This window comes from Lepidochelys olivacea (genome assembly GCF_965140295.1).
Source record: "Lepidochelys olivacea isolate rLepOli2 genome assembly, chromosome: 2".
NCBI classification, from domain to species: domain Eukaryota; kingdom Metazoa; phylum Chordata; order Testudines; family Cheloniidae; genus Lepidochelys; species Lepidochelys olivacea.
In genome coordinates, this window is record NC_140412.1 from 6,694,893 (window position 1) to 6,719,041 (window position 24,149).

At 48.7% G+C, this 24,149-nt stretch overlaps 1 protein-coding gene across 4 annotated transcripts in view; it reads right to left on the reverse strand.

Annotated features, from left to right (window-relative positions):
* The window catches only part of ADGRB1 (adhesion G protein-coupled receptor B1), a 376,148-nt gene that overhangs the window by 258,849 nt on the left and 93,150 nt on the right, over nt 1–24,149 (reverse strand). For all 4 annotated transcript variants that reach the window (XM_084620795.1, XM_084620798.1, XM_084620797.1 and 1 more), the window contains exon 2: nt 14,749–15,664. In XM_084620795.1, the coding sequence (XP_084476921.1) occupies nt 14,749–15,493 (745 nt within the window). In that variant the 5' untranslated portion in view covers nt 15,494–15,664. The remainder of the gene's footprint in view (nt 1–14,748; nt 15,665–24,149) is intronic.

A 24,149-nucleotide genomic window follows, 5' to 3' on the forward strand; every position in this document is an offset into this window, starting at 1 on the left:
GCAAATCAGGATTTCTGAGCAGCTTCCATCAGTCCTGCTTCCTGTCCCATCCTATTGCAAATAGGAAGGCCTGCCTTCCTATTACAAACACTGGCCATTTACATAATAGTATTGAGCCTTTGTTTTCTTTCCTTTACCTATGTATGACACCTTTCCTTCCAAATGACAGAACAGGGGGTAAGGTGCTCATGTTGCAATCTTTTAGGAGATACCCTCTCTGCACTCCTGACCTGGACTTTGGACAGGCATAGATGAGCTGGCTCCCCAGAAAAACCTTCCTAGATTTTACATAAAGCCAGTGCATGCCAATGCAGGGCTCTAGGAGTTCAGTGAGGGGCTGTGTGACTGACTCATGCCATGCAGATATGAAATACCACAGGATGGACAGATGGGGACAGACTGTCCCTCTGTCAAGTCTTAGGGTCAGCTTCATCCCTGGGGTCCATTATACTCCTTGGTGGCTTGTGTGTGATGAATGAGTGACTTCACTCCTGGTTCTTAAAACACAGGCATCAAGGTCACGAGTGGCCCCTATGTTGACAATCTCAGTGAGGAGATTAAGGGTGGAATTAGCCAGGACGGGCAGGGATGGTGTCCCTAGCCTCTGTTTACCAAAGCTGGGAATGGGCAACAGGGGATGGATCACTTGATGATTACCTGTTCTGTTCATTCCCTCTGGGGCACCTGGCACTGGCCACTGTCGGCAGACAGGATACTGGGCTAGATGGACCTTTGGTCTGACCCAGTGTGGCTGCTGTTATGTTCTTATCAATGGGTCACGGCATCCAAACTCTCTTCCCCATCAACGATTGCAGTAACTAAGGGGCTATACAGGCGCCAGACCTTTTCTGTGGCTCAAAATAGGATTTCAACCTCCATGTGTCTTAGCCTTCCCCCTTTTCCCATTCACTGCATTAACTTAAAAATAACCAAATCACTAAACCAGGGCATTAGACTAGACTGGAGGCTTCTTTTCTTGGTCGAGGATCTGCCTGCTTACACATCTACACTAGACGTGGCTCCAAGCCACAAAGTCTGGATCTGGGTCTGAACAAACTACCTCCAAATCTGAAGTCGTTTGTATGGGGATTTGGGGTAGTCTAGTTTGCAGAACATACGGGGACTGTACAATCAATTAATAAGAACAATCAACAAATGATTTTGATAATCAGACTTCAACCCTTTGCCCAAAACTCGGCTCAAGCCGGCACTTCAGACCACAGGCTGGGGTATAGAAAGGCCTGATTAACCTTTTTTGGGGAGGGGAAAAAGTTGGGGGCTGTGGTTTAATTTTCTTGGCTCTCCACTAGGACCAGAATGGGAAAACAAGAGCAAACAAGACAAAGGCAACTTTCTGGGTATTTTGGATCCACTGGAGTAAGGAATGCTCAGAAGGCTCAGAAGAAAAAGAGCCTTTTGTTACACCATTATAAGCCTGATTACTTAGACTGTGAGCTCGTTGGGACAGGCCCCATCTTCTTGTTCTGTGTTTTTACAGCGCCTGGCACCATGGGGGCCTGGCCCAGGATGGGGCTCCTAGGTGCTGCCATAAGAATAATGAATACACAATAATAATACATTATGAGACCAAGGAAGTTTCCATAATCATCCAATCTGAGAGGGGTTCATCGCTGAACCGCACCTCCAAAGCTTTCAAGGCTAGCCCAATGCCTCCAGTTATTTCCCTCAGAGATGGCTGCAAGCCCCACCCGGCTTCTGCCCCTTTGTGACTATTCCTCCCCTCCTCGGAGCCCTGGCCAAGGCTGGGCAGGAGGGTTTGTGTGGTGCAGCACAGGGCCCAAGGTGCCTGTCATTTTCCTCAGGCTGTGGCTGATTTCGCTGCAAGGTTAGTGGTGAGCTGACGGTCCACAGAGTTGGGTGCTGCATCCCAGACCATCAGAGCACAAACTGCCAGCTTTCTTGATCATGCCTGCATTGCAAGGGAGACACGGGAGGACATGCTCCAGACCTATGCACCATTTAAGTCCCACCCTGGGGGAGGAGGGGGTTTCCGGGGCTTACAAAGGGGACCTAAGTGATGCATTGACCTCGAATTGGCACTCTGCATAGGCTTGACCTTCACCTGGGGGGCTCACAGAACCCCCCACCCAAATCCTGCCCCATACAGCCCTGGTCTCTGTGTCAAACCTGGAACAGATTCTCTAGGAGTAGCCTCTTTGCTACTAGTTCCAAAGACCTGATCAGGAACCTGGAGGCAGAGGACAATACTTCAGATGAGAGTGCCCTTTAGAAGAACCTATGCTATTAGACTAAGGGGGCTATGAGCAACTCCCTCCATTAAATAACGAAAACCATGTTAACTCTCGGGTGCTTTGAATGCTCCCACTGAGCACAATTTGCAGAACTTAGCTGCATACCCATCACTCGGGCAGCTTGGAGAGAGAAAGTTTCCCCAAAAATGTAGAGAAAACACAGGAGCCCAGGGAAACAGCAGTTTGGTGTCATAAGGAAAAACAACACCAGGGCTCTCCTGTTTACACGGTGGAAGCTGCCAGGGCATCACTTTCCAGCCAGAAACACGTGCCTGTGCATTACCCAAGGCTACAGAGTGAAGGGGACCTGCCAATAACAGCATCATTCCCATATCCTCCCCCCGACGCCCCCTTTACTACACATCACCCCACCCCCATCCAACATGCACAAGCTGTTATTGCATTTTAGCATTTGGGAATCAGCTGCGGCAAAAGCCACCCACTTCTCTTCCCACCAGCGCTGGTGTTAATTTGCAGCCAATGCTGCATGTATCGTGCATGAACATCTTGACTGGGGCACGAAGGGGAGCTGACCAGCTGACGCCCGGGTAGTTCATTATAAGGAACGAGGCTGCACATTTCACAGCTGCCGGATATGTGGACTGAGCCAGGCTCAGCCCTTTATTATTGCTTTCTAGCCATTTGGGTATCACGGGCCAGCAATTGTTCATTTGACTGTATACAGCACTCAGGGTCCAAAGTGAACATTTAGCATAATGAGCTGTGCGGTAATATAGTGTTATTGCATTGCTGAAACCGGAGCAAAAATTCAAACACAACGTATATGTGATTATGATAGTGTGTTAAAGGATGTACCATCCTATTAGGCCGCATTATAATGCCATCACATTCAGAAAGGCTGACGAGCGGGATATTTAAATAGGTCGCACCGTCTTGTATAGCTCCCTTTGGCAAATGCAAGGCCAAGGTATGCCGTGCGCATACACAGAGCTTTCTGATCTGAGTGACACTGATGGGGTGGCCACATGGAGGGAAAAAACACTCAATGAATAACTCATCGAGGGCCAGATCCTCAGCCAGTGTCAACTGCCTTAGCTTTGCTGGCCAAAATGGTGCTGCATCGATTTCTATCAGCTGGAGTTCGGGGACATATTTAAATCCTGGGAATATAGGTGGAGTCCAGCAAAGCAATTAAAAGGCCCGCCCACCCCGTAGATGTGGGAGGAGCCACCGAACCTATCATTTCACTGATTATGCGGGATTAAAAAAATAAAACAGGGATGAGGATGCAGGGTCAAGACTGAGACTCCTGAAGAACAATGTCCTGGACTGATCCACACAGCAGATACAACATGGGCAACAAAAAGGGATGAAGGAATCTCAATGTTAAGGCCCTGGACTGGGACTCAGGAGAGCTCGGATCAGTTCCTGGTGCTGCTCCAAGCTCCCTATGTGACCTGGGGCAAGTCACTCCATCTCTCTGTTACTTGCCTTCCCACCCAGCACCCCGCTGTCAAATGGGGATAGTAACACTTACCTTTCTCCCACCCCTTGTTCATCTTGTCTATTTAGATTGAAAGCTCTTTAGGGCAGGAGAGACTGTTTCTGACTATGGGTCTGTGCAGCCCCTAACACAGAAGGGCCCTGATCTTTTTTGGTGCCTCTGGACACTGCTGTAATTCAAATACATAATCATCCTAGAAGGGGAAAGTTCTCTGACACTACCCCGGCCAGTGTGTCTCAGTGGCCCTAGGAGAACAAATCTCGAGTGCTGAGAAGGCATTTCAGATTCCATTTTCCACTCTGCCTATAGTCTCCGGTGAACAGTTAAAAGGGCTGTGAATGGATATGTGCATATTTTTTTCTACTGGAGTAATATCTTCATTTGGAAGTGCCGTGGGTTAGGTGTGTAAATCTACACCCCAAATATGTGATGATTTTGAATCCAGCATTTGGCATCTCTTTACATCTAAATTCCACTGTATTCTCATGCAAAACACTTTGGGGCATTTGCAATACAGCCTGAAAATGAGAGGATGTTAAATAATGATGAACTAAAAAAAAAAAAAAATGATGCATAACTAAAAGGCTGAGCTTTCACCATGGCTCTGCTCATTAAATTACACATAAAAGTCCTCATAGCAATAATGGGAATAGTTGCCTGTAAAACTCCCTGAACAACTGGATGTAAATTCCACCTTTAGTCTCTTTGGTATAACAGTGGCACTTCCTGAAGGTAATTGCTGATCTTTCTGCATTGTGGTCATGTCCACAAGCTGTTGAGCTGAGACTGAAACATTTGTCTATCTTTCCTCCCTTACATCCTAAAATGTTCAGGTGACAGGTAGCTGCCGACTCGGTGAGTGCACCAGGGCTGAAGCACCCACGGAAAAAAAATCAGGGTTGCTCAGCACCTGCAGGGCCGGATTAATCTTTTGTGGGCCCCGACATCCAGAGTGCTGCCCTGCCCCCTGCTCCGCCCTGAGGCCCCGCCCCACTCAGCCTCTTCTCCCCGAGGCCCTGCCTACCACTCGCGCTGGGGAGAAAGGGCAGAGAGGAACACCCACCAGCAAAACCAAAAGTCAGGGCCTGTGGACTGTCATGCTGGCCTGCCAGCCAGATCCATGGAATACTGTGCTTACCCTCAGATCCTGCAAACTCTTACGCAGACGCTTCACTTTAAGAATGTGAGGAGTCCAACTGACTTGGTTTGCAGGACAAGAGCCAAAAGGCAGAGCATGGACGATGGCAGTGATATGGCCCACTAACGTGTCTCAGCTGTGAGCATCTCTACCAGTAAAGTTTCTACTTCCATGGCCTGCCTTCTGGAAATGCCAGCAATGCATGCCAATGGAGATGGGTCTTTGTGGGCAAACAGGACATCTGTTCACTAGGTACTGCACCAAGCCCAATTCGCTTCACCACACAGACATCAGGTGACATTAGGTTTTGGCCAGTGCTGACCTGGGTTGGATTTATGGCAGTGATGGAAAACAAAATCCCTTGACCCTATTATTATTCGGTAGCACCTGAAAACAGGGCCATACTGTGCTAGGCACATGTCATTAGTGCCTGCCCTGAAGCTCCTACAAACTAAATAGTCAAGACAGATAATGGGACTGTTTGCATCTCTGTTTTATAGCTGGGGACTTTAGGCCCAGAGAGATTAAATGACTTGCTCAAGGTCACGCAGAGTCTGTGGAAGGGCCAGAACTGAAAGCAGATCTTCCAAGTCCTAGCCCAGTGCATTAACCACTAGACCATGCTCTATGCCTTTTTAGGCTTTCCTGCAGAGCTGTTTTAAACTGATCCCGCAAGACGCGGAGCACCCTCCACACACGCTGCGGTCGGTAGCAGATGAAGTTGTACAGCATCCTCCATCCAGGCCCTTTGCTTTCAAACGCTGAACACGCAAGAGAGAGACACGCCTGCAGAACCGTACCTCATGCAAAAGACGTGAGCGGGATCTGACGGACAAAAGCAGGTCGGGTTCCAGCCCTTCTGCTCTGTGCACTCAGCCCACTGATAATTGCTTGTTTTGTGGAGGCTCTGTGGAACACTGATCCTGGGTCCCAGGCTTTGCATCCCAAGCCCCCTGGTTTCTCCACATCATAGTCTAGGCCACAGTGGGGCTGCTGGAACTCCTTATGGCCCGTGGGGTTCTAGCCGGGATGCTATTGGCCCACTGTGTGACTAGGATGAACCGGAGGGGGTGCTGCAGGACATCTAGAGAGTACTTTGGCAGTATCCGTCCAAATTATGCTTGGCTCAAGCCAGCATTATTGACCTCTCCACTCTCCTGATCACTGAGCTCATGCGCACAAATAATGAGATGTTTTTATGTAAAGAGTGATTTATCCAGACAGGGTTATGTACAAGGCAATAAATGGCTCTGTGACGGGGCACGACTCACCACTGTGGTGCCTCCTGCTGGCTGTCCGGGGAATTAGCACAGCATGCCAGGGCTGGTGGTATCTTGCCCACTGTCACCTCTGTTCCTGGACCCATGTCACTTCCAGGACTGCGGCGTCCTCTTCATGACACTGCCCTCCAGCCGTGCCACACTCTGTGTCCCCCCTTCCGGGGGAACTGTAGTCCCCTGTCCAGCCACTTCCTTCAGCGGCAAGCGCAGTCTACTGTTTAGGGAGTGACTGAAAGTTCTCTGTACTGCAGCTCTTCTTATATGGGCCTGCCTGGCCCTGCTCCTATAAGCCCTTCTGTGATTGGTTCCCTCCTACACAGCCTCCCTAGGGCTCTATTAACCCCTCAGAGCCCAGTGTGGGGCAGGCGCCCCATCACAGGCTCTCAGAGATGAACAGTGGGGTCACCTTGAGCGTTATTTCTCCGGCACAGCGAAGTAGACGTTTCAACAACTGTGGCATGAAGGTGGATCATGATTTCATGAGGCCATGACTTCTTCACACCACATGGGATGGAAGTGACATGCTGAGGCCATCTCAGAGGAGCAGAGCTTAGGTCGAAGGAGGGGCTAAGCTCCAACCTCTGCATGTAACATTGCAGGAAAGCCTTATGGCAACAGCATTGTATTTCAATCCCAGGGGAAGCAAAGGTGGGGTTAGTAACTGACTAACCTTTGGAGGGAGGGGTTAATAACTGAATAACCATTGAGGGGAGGGGCAAGCAACAAATAACCATTGGAGGTAGGGGCTAACAACAAAATAACCTTTGAAGAGAGGGGTTAGCAACTGAATAACCATTGCAGGAAGGGGCTAGAAACTGAATAACTATTGGAGGAAGGGTTTAGCAACTGACTAACCATTGACAATGGACTAACCGTTGGAGGGAGGGGCTAACAACTGAATAATCATTGAGGGAGGGGCTAAGAACTCAATAACTGTTGGAGGGAGTGGCTAGCCAACTGAATAACCATTAACAACTGTCTAATTGTTGCAGGGAGTGGCTAACAACTGAATAACTCTTGCAGAGAGTGGACAATGTGGAAACCGAGCAATGTGGCAGGTCACATACACTGCTAAGTTTTCAACCACTGGCTCTTTTGCACTAAGCCACATTTGCTGGAGTGTTTTTAAGAGCTGGAGAGTGGATACAGAAAAAAAGTATTCTGAATACCACTGAAATCTCACCTTTCAGCTATATCTGTTTCCATGACACAGACATGCCCCGGCATGCAAATTATATCTGTGTCCAACCATTTTCTGGATATTACACCAAAGGGGGTCATGTGTGGTCCCTGCCGATAGCTAAGGACTAACTGATTGTCATGGTTATTGCCAGATGTTTATATGGGAAACAATTTTATATGCATGCAACCTGCATGATATCTACAACCCTTCTGGGAGTGAAACCTACCACTGAAGGAGAGGGAGTCCGAGCACTGACCCAATCAACATGAGAACAAAGGACACCAATGGACACAGCCTATGTTTATTGTTTGACATCTATGCAGGCTGTATAGAAGAAGAACTGGCCCAAGTGGTTATCCATTACAGGATAGGACTCTCAGTCAGCAGGGGAGGTCTCATGAACAGCAAACCCCAGCTTTATGGGCTGGACAAGCACTGGAAGGACTAACATTTGGGTAAGAAATACCTTATTAGACAGGAAAGTAACTTGTTGATAAGTATAGGCTATAGACGGTGTTGTATATTTTTTTACCCCGTTACCAAATCCTTTTACTTGCCTTTATTTTAAACCTTCATCTCAAGCTCTATTAAATAAACATTAATTTGGTTTTGCTATAGATATGTCTGTCTTGTGCTAAGGACAGCATTGAACTGAGGTGAACTGGGGCGCGCTGTCTCACCACGGGGCGAATGCTGCAGATGTCCAGAAGATAGGGGACTGGGCACTCGTGTGTAACAAAGTGGGGTGGGTAAATTGCTAGCTTGCACTGGGACAGGGCAGGGCTCATGGAGCCCAGTATGTTGCCAATCAGCCAGCAGCTGGGGAGAGTTTCCCATGGTGGGCACAGACAGGGCTCCCTCCCGCTGCGAGCGGGTGGTAGTGATTAACCCAGCACAAATTGGATAACCCTGAAAAGAGTCACAGCTTCTCACGCTAATGGGAGGGACCCAGACACTTCAGTAGCAGTTTTGTGTGCATGAGGAATTAGGGTTTGCAAGCAGCAAGGATTAAAAAAGGAAATATTTTGGGGGAGTAGGTGCTTTTTTTTTTTGCCGCTCTTTCTCCTATGTCATGCAATAGAAGGCAAGAGTTTAGCTCAGAGTTCTGCCAGATGAACAGAGAGTAATAAAGAGGCTTTTATTTGGTGTCCACTTCTACTGCCCACGCTTTAAAAGAAGAGATACAAGAATGATTCAAGGCCTGAAAAACGTGACCGACAATGAGAGACTTAAGAAGCAAAAGGAAAAGGAGTACTTGTGGCACCTTAGAGACTAACAAATTTATTTGAGCATACAGCTCATGAAAGCTTATGCTCAAATAAATTGGTTAGTCTCTAAGGTGCCACAAGTCCTCCTTTTCTTTTTGCGAATACAGACTGACACGGCTGCTACTCTGAAACCTGTCATTAAGAAGCAAAGTCTATTGACCTTACCCAACAGAAAGTTAAGTGGCAACTTGGTCATGATCTATGAATGCCTAGATGGATAGAAGAGATCAGATACTAGATGGCTCTTTGACCTAGCAGACAATGCATAAACACAGCTGGAAGTTGAAGCTAGATAACCTCAAAATGGAAATAAGACATAATTTCTTAGCTATGGGGATAATTAATCATTGGAACAGATTACCAAGGCATGTAATAAATTCTCCATCACATGAGAGTTTTGAAATCAAGATTCAGTGTCTTTCTAAAAGATATGCTCTGGTTCAGCCACAAGTTATTGGGCTCGATGCAGGACTCATTGGGTGAGATTTTATGGTTTATGTTAGGCAGAAGCTGAGGCTAGATGATCACAATGGTCCCTTCTGGCTTTATAACCCATGTATTTTAAAAGCATCTGATGAAGGATTAATGATTAGGGGTCTGGAACACATGATTTATGAGGAGAGGCTGAGGGAACTGGGATTGTTTAGTCTGCAGAAGAGAAGAATGAGGGGGGATTTGATAGCTGCTTTCAACTACCTGAGAGGTGGTTCCAGAGAGGATGGTTCTAGACTATTCTCAGTGGTGGAAGAGGACAGGACAAGGAGTAATGGTCTCAAGTTGCAGTGGGGGAGGTTTAGGTTGGATATTAGGAAAAACTTTTTCACTAGGAGGGTGGTGAAACACTGGAATGCATTACCTACGGAGGTGGTGGAATCTCCTTCCTTAGAAGTTTTTAAGGTCAGGCTTGACAAAGCCCTGGCTGGGATGATTTAATTGGGGATTGGTCCTGCTTTGAGCAGGGGGTTGGACTAGATGACCTCCCGAGGTCCCTTCCAACCCTGATATTCTATGATTCTAAGGAGCAAACGCTGGATTTCAGGGTCATACAGCAGCTAAACAGGTTTTAGAAATCAGAAGCTCCGAGACAGCATCATGTACACGACGGAGGTAGACTATGCAGACTAGGTGTCGCTGTTGCTACCAGTCCTTTTGCCCCTCCAGGGTATTTTAAAAGTTCTTTGATTTCTATTCTTCTTTCCTGGTGCAGCTAAACTTGGGACAGAATTAGCTATGTACTAATTAAGTGCCCAATTCAGCAAAATACTTAAGCACCCACTTAACCTTATTTTAGTACCCTGTCACACCTGAGTCTTTCTGAATGATTCACACCTGCCCTGCTGTTTACAGTGAATCCAGTTGACATCTGGGATTTTCAAAGGAGACTCACTGGAGTCAGGTACCCAGCTCCCCTGGCATTTCACTGCAAGCTGGGCAGCTGACTGCATTTTGTGTCTTTGAAAATCTCCCAACTTGTATGTTTATTTCCTCTTGCTATCCCTTTCCCCTACGCTCTATTGTGAGCCTGTCTCATAAATTGCAGTTTGTTCATGGAATTACCAAACTCCCCAGGTGCAAATACCTTTTCCACCCACTAATACAGTCTCCACCTACACAGCAGGCCCATAAACACTGTATTTCAAGCACAACTTATGCAACCACCTGCAAACCTTTGTCCCACATTGCTCATGTCTTTCTGGGAGGGTAACATTTGGTTTTTCTTCACTGTGACCTAGTGTAATCCTTCCCCTCCTAACTAATTCTCACTAGTGTTCTGTCCAATCAGTGCAGTCCATCAGCAACAGTATAATCCTGAATAGCTCTCGAGGTACCCACAGCTACAAAATGGGAAATGACAGGCAAGCTGCACCTGCCAACGCACGTCAAAGTGCCGCTGGTCACCAGCCTAAGCTCCATGGGCAGCAACAAGCAGAACTATCTTCAGAGCTAATGCCATCTCTGGAACCTGCCAGAGTTTTTGTTTTTCTATAGTCTACTGTTGCCTCTCCAAAGCAGTCTCTCTGATCCAGTAAAGTTAATCCTGAATTTGGAAATGTTATAGTGGCCCATTTGCCCAACAGTTGTGGCTGGGACATGGATGAGGGGGAACCCACCTTCAGTTTGATCCTGTCCTGAATGTGAAAGGCAGGTAAAATTTAGTGCCCGATCCTGAGCACCCTGAACTCTCAATAACTTCAGTGGAAGCGCTTTGCAAGAAGGTGGCATTAGCTCTCAACCCACATAGGATCCTGCCTCTAAGCATGATCAGTTCAGCTGTTAGCCGCAAATCATGACATACGAAGATGCAAACATAGGGATGGAAAAGACCCATTAGATCCCTTTTAGTCCGTCCTCTGCACATTCCAATGCTGCCTTGTTCTCTAAAGAACATTCTCAACATTGCCCAGTCTAGTTTTAAGGTCTCAAGTGCTGGGTTTCTCACCTCTTCCCGCAGAAAGCTATCCTATCCCAACAGATCTCACTGTCCGGAAGTTTTACCCAGTGTTCATTTTGTACCCTATTACTCCTAATTATCCCCTCGTCCTAAACAGCCTCTCAGTCTCCTTGATGTTTGCACTCAATAAAGGCAGCAACATACATACAGGTGAGTTTCCTGCCCCCAAGAGATACCTCTTGCTGCAGAAGACCTATGGAGTGGAGCAGAGAATATGGTCAAATGACAACCATGCTCAAACTTGTGGCACCTTAGAGACTAACCAATTTATCTGAGCATAAACTTTCGTGAGCTACAGCTCACTTCATCGGATGCATACTGTGGAAACTGCAGAAGACATTATATACACAGAGACCATGAAACAATACCTCCTCCCACCCCACTCTCCTGCTGGTAATAGCTTATCTAAAGTGATCACTCTCCTTACAATGTGTATGATCATCAAGTTGGGCCATTTCCAGCACAAATCCAGGTTTTCTCACCCTCCGCCCCCCCCCCCACAAACTCACTCTCCTGCTGTGTGTGGGGTGGGGTTTCATGGTCTCTGTGTATATAATGTCTTCTGCAGTTTCCACAGTATGCATCTGATGAAGTGAGCTGTAGCTCACGAAAGCTTATGCTCAAATAAATTGGTTAGTCTCTAAGGTGCCACAAGTCCTCCTTTTCTTTTTGCGAATACAGACTAACACGGCTGTTACTCTGAAACATGCTCAAACTTGTCATCCGAGTGTTTATACTAGGTACCTTGGTGAGTGACAAGTGGGATAGGTACCATGGTCAGAGGCAAGCTTTGCTCCTCACTACTCTCTTCTGTCTGAGGTCTCAAATCGCAAACATATTATGAATGAAGCTTCTCAAGACGAGGTAGGTGTCACTGTGTCAGCTTCACAGATGGGGAAAGCAAAGCTGTGGCTGAGGAGTTTAAATGACTTGCTGAAGGTCTCCAAGGGAATCGGTGGCCGACCTTATGTTTCTTAGTCCTATTCTTCTGCCACAAAGCCATCCTTCAGATGCTTCTAGACAGTGGTAATCCACAAACCAAATGCATCTGGAGCCTTTCCTGACTATTCCTGTTAGAGACTATGAAATGGGGAAAGAATAACATCTAACCCTGACTGACGGTGACATACACTGGGCTCAGCAGCTGAGTGTCTGGCCCCTTTGAAAACATCTAGTCCAGTGCGTTTTTCTGAACCGCACCAGCTCATATTGGAGGGCATTCTGGAGGCAGCCCAACACCTTGGGCCTCAGGGACACCGCACGTCCCCACTTGCTGTTGCAATGTCCCAAGTCCAAACGAGAGCTAGAGGACAAGTCTGTCTGCTCTTTGGAGTGACATCTAGAAACCCATGGAAGAATCCTTGAGACCACTAACAAGCATTTCCTACTTGCCCCAGATCGCTCAGCTACATTTATATGGCTCAAACCCCTTGGCTTTAAAGGCTCTGCAGTGAGAAATAAAGGAAATAGGATTTTGGGAAAGGGAAAAGGTTACTAATGCAAAATAAGAACCACCACCAATAATTCTTGAGCCAGAGTCAAGGGTTCAACCTGAAAAGTACTGGCAGAGATTATGGGTTCAATGTCTGAGGTGGACCTCCTATATTTTCCTCACCAGGCTTTTGCAACAACCAGAATTGGCACAGGGACTCAGACAGGCCATTGCATGCAGACACAGGATATTTTGCAAGTGCTAATCAGTTTCACATTGGTGGCATTCAGTCAATGTAATTGCTAGTTCTTTATCTTTAATATTGTGCAGATATGAATGGGGCCCAAAAAAAATCCACAAATATTTGACATCCAAAAAGAACTTTGATTCATTTCACATCGGAGACCCTTTCATATTTGTTTTCCAGGAACATTCAAGTGCTCAAACTTTACTAGAGATCCCCACAAAAAGCCAATATAAAGCTTTAATGCTCTGGTATTTGCCAAAAAGCTAATTTTGAATTTCACCTTCAATTGTAATAATAAAATAAAGAAAAGGTCATGATATGTTGGTTGAATGCATAAATCATCCTATAAGGGAATGGTGTGATTTATGGAACTAACCAGCGCTACACAAAACCAGTCACACGGAACTCTTTGCAAATTCTTCATGTAGAGAAAAACATCTCGCAAAGAAATTTGTGGAAATTCTTGAATAACAAATTTCACAGTCTGCTCATCAACAGGAAAAGAGACAAATGACTGCTTTGTTAGGATTTATTTGCTCAGCTCCAATATTGAGCATATTGATTCAAAACTCACCTGAGATACAAAAGCTCTCACAAAATCAACAGTGAAACACTTATAATGTAATCCTTCTACAATAGCTAGAGCCAAGCCAGGACTAAAAAGATACCCTGTGTGAGAATACTAGACACTACAAAATTCATCTGTGTCCAGCAGCCTCGCTGGAAAATCTCCTTTAAATTCATTATAACCAAGTCCTGTCTCTTTCTCTATCACAGGGGTTAGCCTGGGTCCACTCCTGAGCTGGGTATTATATAGAGGCAAGCATGAGCCACAAATTTCAAATCTAGATCCAAACTTTCCCATAATCTGGGAGGCTGTTTGAATCTGGTGTTTTAAAGAGACAGGGTCTAGCTGTGAAATTCAGATGCAGATCAGAACTTCTCCAAAGTGTGGGGGTGTTTGGGTCAGACCCATTCCTAGTATCATGTCTCAGTTTTGAACCATCTCCTTGCTGATAGCTCAGTCAGGAACTGAGAAGGAATAAATAAACCAAAATGGTTTATGCGGGCACAGAAATAGAGGCAAGAAGCCCTGTTTTGAAGCTGAAGAGTCTGTGACTCCTCATTCCTGTCTAGTTGAAGGAGATTAATGGGATCTATCTTCAGACAGCGCCACTAACACAGGCTGCTTCTGAGAGCACAAAACCATTCCCTTCATGCCAATAATGCAGAAAGGTTAAGCGACTTTGGCACCGGCAGGTATCAGCGTGAGAGCTGAGATTAGAACTCAGGAACCCAGCTTTCAGTCTCACGTTCAGTCCATTACATCCCATCCCCTTCTACCTCACAGGTTCCCTATTTTATCTCTTGCCATGCACATGCTGTGCACTCCAGGAATCACTAGAGAAAGAAACACAGCAAAGAAAGGAGGGAGAAAACATTTATCACTCGCCCCCCACCTACCCACACAGACGATACTGAAGAGCTTTTACAGTTATAGATGGGACCATGATCAAAATCTCCATTCACGTTGTCTTGATTTGGTGTCAGTCCTATCTGACCCTGGAAGTCACTTCAGATTACGTATTTCCTATGCACTAAATGGGGGTGGGGTTGCACGGTGGAACCTGACATGAGAGATGACTTGAGTCATGGTCCTTTCAGGCCATGGTTTATTATTATTATTGAAACCTGCTTGTTGATGGGTAAGAATCTCAGATCGTCTCTGAGGCTCCATTAGAAACAAATAAATAAGGCACGAAGCCTGAGAAACAATGAAAGCAACCTGAGCTTGTTCCCGTTAATCTGCTCTGCGTTTCAATTACATGCTAATAAAATGCCACCAGAATTACTGATCCTGCTTAGGGTGGATAACAGCTTTAAGATGAGGGAGCAGGAGGCTCAGATACCATGGAGATGGGCACAGTCTCAAAAACAAAATAGGGCAGGAGAGATCTATTGTACATGCCCCCCCTTCTACCTGAAACATAAACAGCTTTCAGCACTTACCCAGGAACTCCGCCTGGCTGCTGTCTTTTGGGCTGCTCATGCAGTTTTCCAAATAAATCCCATCCTTAAAACAATCTTCCTTCTTCTTGGGCAGCCCCGACATCTCGCTGGGCTGATCCATCACCTCCCCTCCGGAGCAAGAGCAAGGAGTCTGCATGATGCCACAGGGGTGGGAGCTGCTGCTGGTGGTCAGGCAGGTGTCCAGCCATTGGCAGAGCATCTGGCAGGCAGCTTTGCTAGGGCTCCTGTTGCCCACCACCAGGTACTCAACCGAGAAGTCCCGCTCCTGAGCCTTGGTGGGTTTCCGTCGCACGTGCCCACCTTCTGACGGGGACATGGTCTGCTTCATCTGGAGGAATTGCTTGTTGGACTGGAGGAAGGAGTACCTAGTGGAACTGTCACACAATTTTAGCACATCGTCAAAGCTCTCCATACCCAGATAAGTGCGGGTGGACTCCAGGAAAGAGTCAAATTGGTAGGTGCGTATCGGCTGGTGGTCACATATGCCAGTGGGTTTCAAGACCTTCATGTACAAGGTGTACCTCCTGGGGTCCGGGTTCTGGATAATCCAAGAGCACAGAGAGGAGTTCAATGGGAAGACAGCAAACGAGGAGAAATACCCGAAGAATTTCCCCTGGACCAGGGTGGTGCAAGGAGTTTGTCCTAGGTCGAGGGCGACCACTGTCCACACTAAGAAGAGTGGTGATATCAAAAGCAGGTGCAGGGCAAAGCCAGTGCTCCTCATCCTAGGTCTCTGGTCCTATGGAACTCAAAGTAATTGTCAGGCAGGTGCCAGATCTTGGACATAACAGGTGCAAGCTTAGAGGGAAAGAGAGAGTTTATGAGACTCTATGCGAAATCAACCCGATCTTCCCATGTTCGGACTTGGGCTCCCCCTTGTGGCCATACGCAACACCTGGGAAAGAAAAGAAAGAAAGGAGAGAGTTTCTTTTATTAACTCTCAGTAAAACAGACCGGCTCTGAGACTCTGGGGTTGGGGGGGGGGGGCATCCGCTCTCCCCACACCCCTCCCCGCCCATGGCACAGCTGTGAGAGACGCGCCGGCGCCCTGCCAGGGAGGGAGCTGCACCGGGGGGCGATGTCGGGCAGCCTCCAGCAGAGAACGGGGGTCGCTCGCCTTCGGTTTTCTCCGCCAGGCGGATCTCAGCGGCGCCGGCCCCGCCGCGGGGACCGGGGAGTGAGCTCCCGGCTCCGCACGCTGGCCGCCCGCTCGGCTGAGCCCGGGCGGCCGGGGGCGGGTAGTTTAGGTTTATTCTCCGGAAGCCTCTGAGCCCTGCTGCCCGGACGAAGCCCAGCCGGAGCCCTCGCCTGCCCAGCGGCCACGGGCTCTTGCTCGGCCGCAGATCCGGGGGCAGCGCCCGGGAGCTCCGGCTGCATCGCCCGCTGCGGTCGGCTGGGCTCCGCCACGCCGGGCGGGCTGCAGCGTCCCACCACCGCCGCCCCTCTCCTTCCTTCCCCTCCCGGGGCCCAGCCAGGAGCCCGGCTGCGGGGCAGTGTCTGCCAGGGGTGGGTGGTGGGTCCCGCGGCGGAGGCGGCCCCTTAGCCCCCGCCCCGGGCTGGGGAGATCGGTCCGGCGGCGGGGAGCCCCCTGCCCCGCTGCCCATCCCGATACCCACGGAGACCGCAACCAGCGAGCTCCTCCGCGCCCGGGGCGCTGCGCCCCGCACAGCCCCGCGGCCGCCCCCACCCGGGCCGCCCCCGCAGGAGGGACAGGGGCGCAGCCGGCAGCCTGTGCCCGGCGCTGCGCTCCAAGTCGTCCCCCCCTCACCCCGGTTCCTTCCCCTCCTCACCCCCACCACCGCCCCGGAGTCCTCCCCGTGCGCCCCCCTCGCTGCCCTAGGGTCCTAACCACGGGAGGGGTCCTAACCACTGCCCCGGGGTCCTCCCTGTGCGCCCCCCCCCACCACTGCCTCGGGATCCTTCCCCTCCGTGCGCCCCCCTCGCTGACCTAGGGTCCTAACCCCTCCCGTGGGCCCCCAGTGCCGGAGGGTCCTTCCTCCCGTGCGTGCCCCGCACGGCCCGGTGGCCCTTCTCCCCTGTGCACCTCCACACTGCCCAAGGGTCCTAACCCTCTCCCCTGCCCCCCCCAAACACACACACACAAAGTTCCTGCTGGGGCTAGTTAGGAAAAGGAGGGGGGGAGGGGGTCAAGATAAACTGACTCATCCTCGCCTGGCTCTGGGATCTGGGTGCAGAGTCCTCCGGGGGCTCCCCACCAGCTGACGAGTGGCTACAGCCGGCGGATTAGTGGAGAGTGCGCTCTGAAGCCTGTTTGAGACACTGGGGCACAGGGGACCCACGGGGAGGTGGGGGAGGGGCACGCCAACATTTTTCGGAGACCTACTGCCTTAAGGGCAGGGTGGGGAAGATGCACGCACTATCCCCCTTGCAGGAAGCTGATTGCATTGCCAGGCCATGCCCTCATTGGGCAAGGGGGGTGGGAGGGTGGGATTATATCGTCACCAAACCAAAACACTTCAGCCCCTCTATCTATCTGATGTTCCCTCGGGATGCACCGGGGTCCCCGTGCTCTGGTCAGGGTGACTGTGCAAACTGGAGGCCTGGTCATGAGAGAGGGGATGGTGCCATGCGATCACTTGAGAGAGGGCAGATTAAAGCAGGTCACCCCATAGAATCATAGAATATCAGGGTTAGAAGGGACCCCAGAAGGTCATCTAGTCCAACCCCCCGCTCGAAGCAGGACCAATTCCCAGTTAAATCATCCCAGCCAGGGCTTTGTCAAGCCTGACCTTAAAAACCTCTAAGGAAGGAGATTCTACCACCTCCCTAGGTAACGCGTTCCAGTGTTTCACCACCCTCTTAGTGAAAAAGTTTTTCCTAATATCCAATCTAAACCTCCCCCACTGCAACTTGAGACCATTACTCCTCGTTCTGTCATCTGCTACCATTGAGAACAGTCTAGAGCCATCCTCTTTGGAACCCCCTTTCAGGTAGTTGAAAGCAGCTATCAAATCCCCCCTCATTCTTCTTCTTCAAATCCCCCCTCATCCCCCATCTTTAGGACTGGGAGCCTGGCAGATGGCACGGCAGCGCATGGGGGACCTGCCAGCATCCCAGTCTCATATGCAGATGGTTGCCCATTGTCTGATGGCAATGATTCTCCAAATGTGGTCCAGACAGCACAGGCTTGTCCCATGGTGCCAGCTCCTCAGATTTTAAAGCCAAAAGGGATTATGATGATCTTCTAGCCTAACCAGGCCCATGTGATGCAGGGGAGAACCTGACCAGGGATTCCTGCACCTAGCCCTAAACTTCTGGTTGAATTAGAGCAGATCTTTCTGACAGCTGTCCCTTCTCTATTAAAAGGCTACAAGAGATGGAATATCCACTGCAGCCCTGGGTGAGCTGTTCCACCGCTTAATCGCACTCACATTGTACAAATCTGCATTACAAGAGAGTTTAAAAATATATAAATACTCCCCTGATGTGAATTAGCCCTGTAAGCACTTGTTGTAGTTCCTAGAGGGATGATACGTGATCACCAAGGGGAGAAGGGATATGCTTTGTACAACACTCTCTCTAACAATGTAGTTCATGCTAGGAAAACGTTTGAGAACTCCTGCCTTAGGCCTGTTCTGGGTATATATGTGCTCAGATTAGAGCACATAGTTCACAGCAGGACACATCAGTTACTGGGATTCTCAGTTAGCAGGAGGTGTACTGACCCATTCAGTCTAGACACCATCTCCCTTTGCAGCCAGCATCTCTGATCGCCCATACACAGCTGACCCTCCGTACTGCAGCTCTGGAGCCCTGTTCCCCAGCATCTCAAATGTATTCAGTTTCCACTGACCTATGTTCCTGCAGCCAGTCAGTTCACTGCTAACCAGTAGGAAGGCTCTGTACAATCAGATTTCTAACGCATCAGGGATTCTCCATGTTGAGCCACACACCTAGTTTTCCAGCAGATCTTGAATTCACTCAGCTGAGCTCTATCACCATGAGAGACCATAAAATTAGAGATGGGCCCAATCCCCATAAACCCTAGTCCAACATCCACACTTTAGCTCCAGAGCCTAATTTTGTGCTTGGTTCACAGCTCTATAAGGGTCTATGACACTGGCAGACCTGGTGTCAGCTCATGCCAAGGTCCCCATGTCTCTGCTGAACACTGAGAAATACATATCTGGAATCAGCCTGGCTCATCTGTGTGTTAGTATTGTTCAAATAGGTATTAGAAAGATAAGAATGTGTTTAGGGTTAAGACTTTATTGAATTCTTGTTAATTGCTGCATGCACTAATCTCACAGCATCTGTAACGAGTATTGTAAGGTGCAATTTGAGTGGTTGTATTATGAGGCTCTGTGACTGTATAAATCACCGGACAAGAGAAAGACATTGACTAGTGTGAAGTGCTGATCTCCAGCAAAAGGTGTTACGTCCTGTCCAACAGGGAAGGTCCAGCAACACTAGATGGACTATTGTGGGACATTAAAGAGGACAAAAGATGTTGTTGTTCTGCTCCCCTGCCCATGACGATGAATTAGGCAAGTGGATTCTTCCTATCAGCTGCGTTCACAGATGAGAGCACATGGGAGGAGGGGGATAAAAACCTCTAACGAGAAGGAGCTGTATCTCTATGCTTCTTGGACGGGGGGCGGAAGGGGGCAAGGTTTCCTAGGCATAAGCAAGAGATCCCCAGTGTTCAGCATGGGTTAGCTCTAAAGGATTTATACAGCTTGCTTATATAGACACTTCTGGTACTAAAACTGTAACTGATTTGTGTATACATGTTTACCAGCTTTGACCTTGTAAATAACTCTCTTGTTTCCTTTTCTTACTTAATAAATGTTTATATCGTTTATTATAGAACTGGCTACAAGGGTTGTCTTTGGTGTAAGATCTAAAGTGCAATTGACCTGGGGTAAGTGACTGGTCCTTTGGGACTGGGAGTAACCTGAATATAGCTGTGATTCTTGGTGTAAGGGACCATCTAGCACAAAGGTAAACTTATCTGGGTGGCAAGATAGATAGGAGTACCCAAGGAGACTGTGACTCCATGTTTAGGCTGTTGTAGGGCCTCAGGAGTTTACACATGATAATCAGTTGATGAAATCTAAGTATAGAACTTGCAACCCATTTGGGGTTGGTACCCTGCTTCCTATTAGTCTGCCCTGAGGTTGGTCCTCATGCTCTTGAGTCACTGCATGCAGTGTTACAGGGCAAACCGAAATCACAGATCTGAACCTCTCTGAGCTTTGAGAGGGTTCAAAAGGTAGGTCTGACTTCTGCAGCCTGGGTTTATTTCCACTTAAAGTTGCTGTGAAAACTATGCAAGCAGGGTGATCAGACACTAACTGGCATGGAAATCGAATCCATCTATACTTTAATCCATCAGAAATCTGAATCCCAGGTCTGGCACCAGCTGACACTCTTGCCAAACTTGATAGCCCAGTTTTCACTAGGTCAAACTCCACAGCCTAACCAGATTTCTAACATGCCTTAAATCATGCCACTCCCCATAACCAGATTTCAGGAAACAGACCAGGATGGAGACAGGAAGCAATGTTTAATTATAATGCAACTTGCATGCATCAGCCAGGGATCACGTGAGCACCAAGAGAGGTCACCATGATTAATGATTGGTAAGGCTAAGCCTTTCTATCATCTCCTCTGCTTCAGTGAGCAGTGGGAGCCCTGCTTAAGTGGCTGACTCCACAGGAGCAAAGAAGAAGAGACGAACAGCTCCCCCAGTAATTCTCCTCTTTCTCTAACCCTAAGGAAGCCCTTCCATGGGTGCCCCTTGGGAATCAAGCCATGCTGCTTGTGAGAGGAGAAAGCCATAGTTCATGGCATCATGCCATGCGCTATTTCTGTGGGGAACCCCCCGATGAAGTAATTCTGACTCAACTAGGAATATCTGGTCCATCTCACAGTAAAACACTCCCTTTATGGGGTTTTGGAAGCAGTGACTGGCAGGGATTACACGTCAACACAGCAGGGCAAGAGGGCCAGGAACAGGGGTAGGTACAGTGACAGGTATCCTGAGATCCAGTAATTTAAAGGTCAAACCCCAAAGAGACTCTACAAGTTGGAACTCTCCAAGTCTCCTGTCCCCCCCAAAGCAGGTATTCCTGCATAAGGGGCAGCCTGGCCCAGGTAAATAATAAATAACATTTGCCAGCCTCTAACTGCCTCAGACACTCCAGGACTCATGTTGTAAAAGCCAACAAACTTTAACTAAACAGACCCGTTAATGGGACACTGCGTTATGGCTGTTAGGCCTCAGGATTGATTTCCTCTGCACGTAGTCCCATCTGGAAGGGTTTACCATAAGAAATATAAACATATTTTTTCTCCTTCAACTCATCCTTGCTGAAGTGGGAAATGTTAAGAGAAAAAATAAACGCACAAACACCTGGATCTCCAGCACAATGCGCTATAAACCCAGCAGTGTGTGGGCGGAATGGCGTACTGCAATGTATTGGCTAAAGGCCCAATCCCGCAAGCTTTACACAGGCCAAATTTCAAGTGAAGTCAAGAGCAGTTTGGCTGAATGTTTCCGGGGAAGTACTTCTAATTACACAGAAGGACAGACTGCTCAATTGTTGTGGACAATGGATGTGTCTACAATGCACACTGCATCCAGGCTTAGGTTTGAGTCCAAGCCCCCACTTCTGTCCACACACAAAGCAGTCTGACTCAGATCAGCAGGCACTCAAGGCCTGCATCCTTGGACCCTGCTAGAGGGTTGGGTCAGAGCCTGAGTCCTTCCTGCTGTGACTCAGGTCAAAACCTTCTCGTTTTGCAGTGTGGATACAAGTCAAGCTGCAGACCCAAATCAGAAGCTGTGTGTATAGCGAGGTATGGACACTTTATCACAGTTGTGAGACCTGGGTCCAGCTTTACAATGCAGTGTGGGCACTCAAGCATGGACTTGGAAACACTGAGTCCCCAAACCCGGATCCCACAGACCCAGGATTAGTACGCAGTGTAAACACACCATAATATGCCATTCCCTAGACTTCAGCCTACAGAAGACATAACCCAGCCAATCATCTATCACAGTGGGATCTGTCACTGACACCGGCTCCTCTTTAGCTTGAGTGCCACACAAGACCGGAGCTCTACCTCTGCTAGGGACTGTGACGGAAAAGCAACCGCAGAACGGTGACAGCTGGCTCCCCCACCTCGGCAAGGATAAACATTTGAAGAGGAACAGGTTTTTGCCCCCACATGAGTCAGAATTCATTCCTGACAATCCAAAGGCAAGAAAGAGTCTGGCAAGTTCAGAGTGAAAGTATCCTCCCTGGTTTAACTGTGTGTGTAAACAGAGCTAAAGCAGAGAGCTATGCAGACAGACTTCTAGAAACAGCAAGAAAAGACCTTGGCTCCAATTGCTTATGCAATCAGCCTAGCACCAGGCTGCTGTAGGAGCCAGGGCAAATAAACCACCTTGGGTTGTTTCTCTCTCCACTTATTAGTCGTCTGTATTCTAGTAGCCCCTAGCAGCTCCCACTAGAGTCTGGGCCCATCTGTGCAAGGTGCTGTACAAACACATAGTAACAAACAGCCCTTGAACAGCTTACAGTCTAACCGGGCAAGCACTGGGAGGAAAGGATGTATTCCTATCCCCACTTCACAGGCGCAGGGAAACTATGTTCCTTGCTCACTCCTGTAAGGAGTCTCTGACAGCGCTGAACTGAACTGAGATCATCCGAGTCTTGCTCCTGAAGCTTAACCACAAGACCCTTCCTCTCCAGTCTGCCTTCTGGACACATGTTGCGACTAAGACTGAAAGAGGATCCCTAAGGAAAATAGCCTTTTGTTCCCCAGGAGCCCCTAGTGCCCTGCGTGTGCAATGTCTGCAGGACAAGGGCTGGTGTAAGCTATTTCTTACAGACATCCAAATTCTCCTCTTGGGAGAGTCAACTAGTTCTTTTAATCTTTCCTGGGAAATCAAGTCCTTCCAGCCCCAGGATCACTGCTGTTGCTCCTCTAGGAACTTTCTCTGGATTCCTGCACCTAGCTTGTCTCCCTGTTTGAACGAACATGGGGTTCTAGCCCTGTGCTTTTGCTGTCACTCTCTCTTGCCTTCCCGATGAGACAGTAACACATCCATGTCCACCTAGTACTCCACAGACATTCAGCCCTTTAATCCTAACATTAATAATAGTGTCTAAGCAGGGACAGAACTCGGTTAGTCCTGCCTCGGAAGGACAGGTTACGACCACACAAGCTAAAGGGGAATCTTTCTCTGGATGGGCCCGAATCAGGGTTTATGACTCATAGTTTCATAGTTCTCATTCTGAGCAGCAGAGGGCAGTGTTACTTCAGTGTTAGCTACATGGTAGGCTACCATTATCCGCATCTCTTACAGTTAAATAATTACAGAAAGGGTCTCTTTTTATATCACATGCCACAGGACCTTCCCATAAAGGAAGAACTCCGCTGCTCCCCCTTCTCTTCTACACCCTCCCCAGTTTCCTGCTTCCTCATTTCCACCCCTTGAGCTCCGCTTACCATCTTAAATGTGCCACATGACAGGATTATAATTCCTCATATGTCCCTTCCCACTTGGAGCATGGCTAACATCCTACAGGGATACAACTCAAATCACAGAGTGCTAAAGCTTCCTTGGGACCTCCAGTTTCTTTAAAGAAATTCCCCAGTATCAGTCAGCCCTCCTTCCTGATGGCAAAGCCCTTAACGTCTCAGTGTCCTAATGTCTGAAAAACACATTAATGCCCTTATCGATGATAAACTGAGAGCAGAGAAAGCGGTAACCGCGCAGAAATTTTCTTCTTTCTGCTGAAGCAAACAGCCCATGCACAGTGGAAATAGCGTAGAGTAGAGTGACATGGCATCTGTCACCCGACGGCACATGGAGAACGCCATGCATGGAAGGGAACTGAGAGTGAGGCTGGGGTGCATTTGTGCCAGTTTCCTAGACCAGGAACTCCAGCTAGGGATACATGCAGCTGGGGCACCCCTGCTACTGATCTTGGAGCTACGCCTTAACGGAGTCGTCTTTGTGAAGCCCGTCAACTCACCAGCAATGCCAATGGTTAGCAGATATTGTGGGGGGGGTGGTTTGTTTTCTTTTTTATGGTCCTCCTCGTTTCCTTATTTTTTGCCTTCCCTCTGACTTTCCTTTTGGAGAAGATGAGTTCACTTATAGGCAGCGTGTAATGGAGGCTGAGGGAGGCTAAGCCACCCCAAACCTCGCTCCGCCAGGGGAGGGGCAGTGGCGGATTTGGGGCCCCTGGAAAAATCTCCCTCCACCACGGCCCTGGGGCTGGAGGAGCTCTCACTCCCTGCCATGGCCCCAGAGATTTTCCGGTCTTGGGGCCTCAATGCCGGGGGGCAGGGCCTCACGGGGGAAGAGATGGAGTGGGGATGGAACAGGGGTGGGGCTG